General features: G+C 31.2%; 1 protein-coding gene across 3 annotated transcripts; it reads left to right on the top strand.

The window, feature by feature from the left end:
- The first annotated feature begins 508 nt into the window (after nucleotides 1-508).
- On the top strand, nucleotides 509-2,898 carry LOC108811897 (36.4 kDa proline-rich protein-like). Of its 3 annotated transcripts, XM_056988667.1 has the most exons (3): nucleotides 509-779; nucleotides 924-1,185; nucleotides 1,527-2,898. In XM_056988667.1, exon 3 carries the CDS (start codon nucleotides 1,969-1,971, stop codon nucleotides 2,629-2,631), a length of 663 nt encoding a protein of 220 aa, XP_056844647.1. In that variant the 5' UTR covers nucleotides 509-779; nucleotides 924-1,185; nucleotides 1,527-1,968; the 3' UTR covers nucleotides 2,632-2,898. The 3 variants fall into 3 exon arrangements, with proteins under 3 accessions (XP_056844647.1, XP_056844645.1, XP_056844646.1); XM_056988665.1 differs by having other exon boundaries at nucleotides 514-1,185; XM_056988666.1 differs by having other exon boundaries at nucleotides 515-1,154.
- The last annotated feature ends 1,743 nt before the right edge of the window (nucleotides 2,899-4,641 follow it).

The raw sequence follows: 4,641 nt of genomic DNA, 5'->3' as shown, positions 1-4,641 counted from the left end.
GTTTTCTTTTTTTTTTTTGTCTTGGAAGTTCTGTTGAACCCTTGTCTTGATGGCTTAATAAGCGTTAAAAAAAATCCTACATATACATAATTAAAGACATAGCTACTTAAAAGAATTAGAAAACTTACTATTTTAATATTAAAAACGTTATTTATACGTACGAATAGGAATGTATTGTACAATTATATAATTTTTTGATCCATCAATTATTAATAACTAGATAATTTTTTCTGTGCTCATGCACGGAAATAACTATTTAAGAAATAAAAAACCATTATAATTGGTTAATATTTTATTAATTAATTATTTTCTTGTGCTCATGCACGAAAATAACTATTTAAAAAATAAAAAACCATTATAATTGGTTAATATTTTATTTATTAATTATTTTCTTTAATGGATTTTTAGTAATTTATACCTTCAACTAAAGATCAATCGAAAACAAACCCTAAACTAAAAATTATGTGAAATAAACTTTCAACTATATGTCCGTTAACGTTCTCGTCCCTCCGTAACTTTTATCGTCCACAGTAGACGTTTCTCCGTTAACATGAAACACTGTGTTTCATTTAAAGAAAAAACGTCGACATGTTTACTTAAAACGACACGGAGTTGGTAAACCCAACACTTCTATCGGGAAAGTCATCTTAATTTATCCCAATTCACCTCTTTCACTCGACGAACCCTAATCTTCAAATCGATGAGATGAATCTGTGACTGCTGAGTGTGCGTTTGAGAGTGAGAATCATGTTGGAGAGAATGAATTTTCCAAGCCCAAAGTTAGTTCTTCGTTTGTTTTCGTTCTCTTTCTATTTCGGATTAAAGATTTCTACTTTTGATTAATATTCTCTATTTTTTTCAATCAATCTAAGCGATTTTCATTTGCTTTTACGGGACTTTCTTTTTTCGTTTGTGGGTTGGAGGATATTGGGCTTCAGATGGATCTTACAATGGTGGTCGGACTAAGTGTTGTGGAGTGGAGTTCAGAAGAGGTCTTGAGAGTTCCTCTGTAGTGGACTTTGAGCATGAATCAGATGGATACATTCAATACGCATAGTGGCATAAGACGATGAAAATACACAACTACTATATATTTTTCACCGAATTGGTGATTTTGGGGAGGCATAAACGCCATTGATCATGACTTTGGTGAGGTATAAGCATCATTAATGGTTCTATAGTAAGGTATAAACATCACAAAAATGATTTGATGATTGTCCAATTTCATAGGTGTTATCACGCATGAACTTAGCTTGCAGGAAGTATTACAAGATCTCAAAGATTACGAGATATTTAGAATATATTTTTGTAGTTATTAAGAAAATTAGTATAAAGAAAATTAGTATTCATAGTTAGATTTTCTATTCTATTATTTAAAAATTTACTAAACAAGTTATGTACTTTATATAAATAAAGCCTACAAAACTAGTGAATAAATTGAAACAAAAACTATTATACGTACGAGATTTCCTCCAAACTAGCATAAGTCAAGTTCCTAATCGTGGTGCTGATCCTCTACAATGCAGGTGATGATTTTGGTTCAGTCCACAAAAATAGACCCTTGATTGCCAAACCTAGAAGAGTCAAGATCCTAGCAGCTTTTCTTGCAGAGAATAATTGTTACTTAAGTTCCAGTACCTTACAAGCTATAACAAATAGGTTCGCATGAGAGTCCACATTTAGAATTTTATCGAAATAATAATTAGCCTTGTACCAGATTTTCCCTAACAAGAGAATCTATAAAAAGTTCCCTTACAAAAATATGCCAGTTTTGGAAAGTATCATGAATCCCTTTATTCTTTCTGTAATGTAGTGACCAAATATTTCGGTGCTTTAATAAAATCCAATTTCAATCATCTAACCACACTTTGGCTTACAATTAATATTTTGTACTATAAAACATATACTTTAAAATCTTCAAATATCTTTCTATAAAAGGGTGCACAGAAAACCCTCATTTCAGAAAAAATGGGGTCTCTCACACACAACATATCCTTTCTCATTCTCCTATTCCTCAGCTTCCTTGCCCTCTCCTTCGTTTGCGACTGTAGCCCTCCTAAACCATCATCGGATCCCCACAACCCGCCAAATCATCCCGTCAAACCGCCTCAGTCACCTGCTGTCAAACCGCCAAAACCACCCACGAAACCGCCCACCGTTAAACCACCTCCATCAACCCCTAAACCACCCATGAAACCGCCAACCATTAAACCACCGTCCCACAAGCCTCCACCTGTGGTAACGTCGCCAACACCTTGCCCAGCACCAATACTCTGCCCACCAAAATCACCGTGCCCACCACCAATACCGTGCCCACTACCGACACCAACTCCACCTGTCGTGCCAAAACCAGAGACTTGCCCAATCGACACCCTGAAACTAGGCGCTTGTGTGGACATTCTTGGAGGTTGCATTCACATGGGAATTGGTAAAAGCTACGCTAAGCAAACGTGTTGCCCGGTTTTGGGAGGTTTATTTAGCATGGACGCAGCCATTTGCCTATGTACTACCATTGAAGCCAAATTTTTCAATATGGACCTCATCATTCCCATTGCTATTGAGATTCTTCTCGACTGCGGAAAGCCTCCACCTCCTGGCTTCAAATGTAAGTTTGATGATATTCTTGGGTAATTGGAGGTTAATTTGCGTGTGTGAAACCTTTACTCACTTGTTTCATTTGATACGATAAAAGGGTTTGTTTGGGTTTTCACGCTGTACTTTTTAAGTTCAAATCTCTGTACGCTTTCATTTATTTTTATGTACATAGACGTAGTAGGTTGTGGAGTAAAGAAATGTGATTTTCATAGTCATGCACATTGCACTGATGGACCAAGTACATGTGTATAAATTTCGTTGTATACATACACGCCTCTATGCCAACAAATATACCATACTGTATTCTCGAAAAAGTTGACTAAAAGATCATTCTTAACAAAGTATATGTTATGGCCAAAAAGATATACATTTTGAAGTATTCTAGGCTAGCTAGATGTTGAATATATTTTGGTGAGTTTGGATAAATATGGAAGAGTATGTGGATTAAACTTGGTTGAAAAGATTCAACTATTTGAATTTACCAAAGTGGGGATAAAATAAGATACATGGAATTAAATTAATGAGTTGGATGAAAATATTTTTATTTTTCAATTTAAAATATAAGTATGGTGTTTCTTTATTGGTTGAAGTGATTTTTAGTATTTCCTTTTTACACCGAAATTATTTGAGTTCAGTTATTTGTTAGTAAAATATTTTTTATTTATTATTTTATACTAAAATTCATTATTTTAAAAACTGTACAAATAGAAACTTATTTCATTTGATTTGAGTTATTAAAATTTTCATTTTTAAACATTCAAAATGATGGTTTCTATATTTTGTATTTATTGGTCTGAAAATATAAAAGAAAAAAAGAAAATTTATTTTTAACTTTATTTAGTATTAATTATTTTGATTTAATTTCTATAGATTGTCATTGCTTATATGTAAATATAAAGAAAATAAAAGTGAAAAAATATTGTGGAGGGGGGGGAAGGGTAGAATGTTGTATTTTATTAAACAAAATCATTGAAGATGTAAAAATTGTATAGATGTTGAACAAATAAGTGGAAGAAAAAAATAATGTATAATATTAAAAAGTGTAAATTAGGATGTTGAATCTTTTTTTATCAATGTACATAGTCTAAGCACATCTGTATCAGTATTTTCTTTTAGAATATTTCAGTTTTATAAAAAAAACACAGTTAAACATCACTTATTTGTTGTTATTTTTATTGGTTTAATTTATTTTACCATTTGGATATTTAGATAAATAAGATGAAGAATCCTTTTGGGTATTTCAGAAATAATGATGTTTTAACTATGCTACACATATATATATATATATATATATATATATATATATATATATATATATATATATATATATCCAAAACATAATTATATCGGATTTATTATGGACACCAAAAATCTACGATAGATTCAGAATGTTGAAAATGATCTAGAGACCAGAAAAAAATAAGAAGAAATGTGTTGTTTTTTAACGGAGAATTTTCAGAATATATTTGGATACAATATAATTGGTATTAGAATTTATCTCTGAAATCATTATTTGAATCATGGAGGAGGCATCAACAATAGATATTTATACAATCTTCGAAAACTAATTTTTCAATATTTATTTTATTTTTGAATCAATACATTATATTTTAAGCCAAAGATTATATTGATTTAAATTATATTAAGACCAATATTATGCAACAAAGGGGATTAGTTTGCAAGAAAAAAATCAAAAATCACAAAAAAAATCAATAGAGTTGAAACTCACGAATGTAGCTAGTGTTTTCCTCATCATTTTACTTATGTTATTATTATTTTTTCCATTATTGTTATTATTATGTATTTATATGTGTACTATCTTATTAATACATTTAAGTTAAAAGAAAAAAACGAGTTTGATCTACTAGTGGGCCTTTTCTCACAACTTGGGCTTCATTCAACGCAACAGAAAGCCCAATTGAAAGACTAGTAAAACAAAAACTTTTCATCTGTCTTGTCCAACAAACAAAGTTCACATCTCAAATACTCACGCCATCGCCTTTTTGGTCGACCAAGCAAGAATCGAAGAAGAGGCGATCAGAGATC

The sequence above is a fragment of the Raphanus sativus genome, chromosome 6 (assembly GCF_000801105.2).
Source record: "Raphanus sativus cultivar WK10039 chromosome 6, ASM80110v3, whole genome shotgun sequence".
Lineage (NCBI taxonomy): Eukaryota > Viridiplantae > Streptophyta > Magnoliopsida > Brassicales > Brassicaceae > Raphanus > Raphanus sativus.
This window is presented reverse-complemented; position numbering and strand designations above follow the sequence as displayed.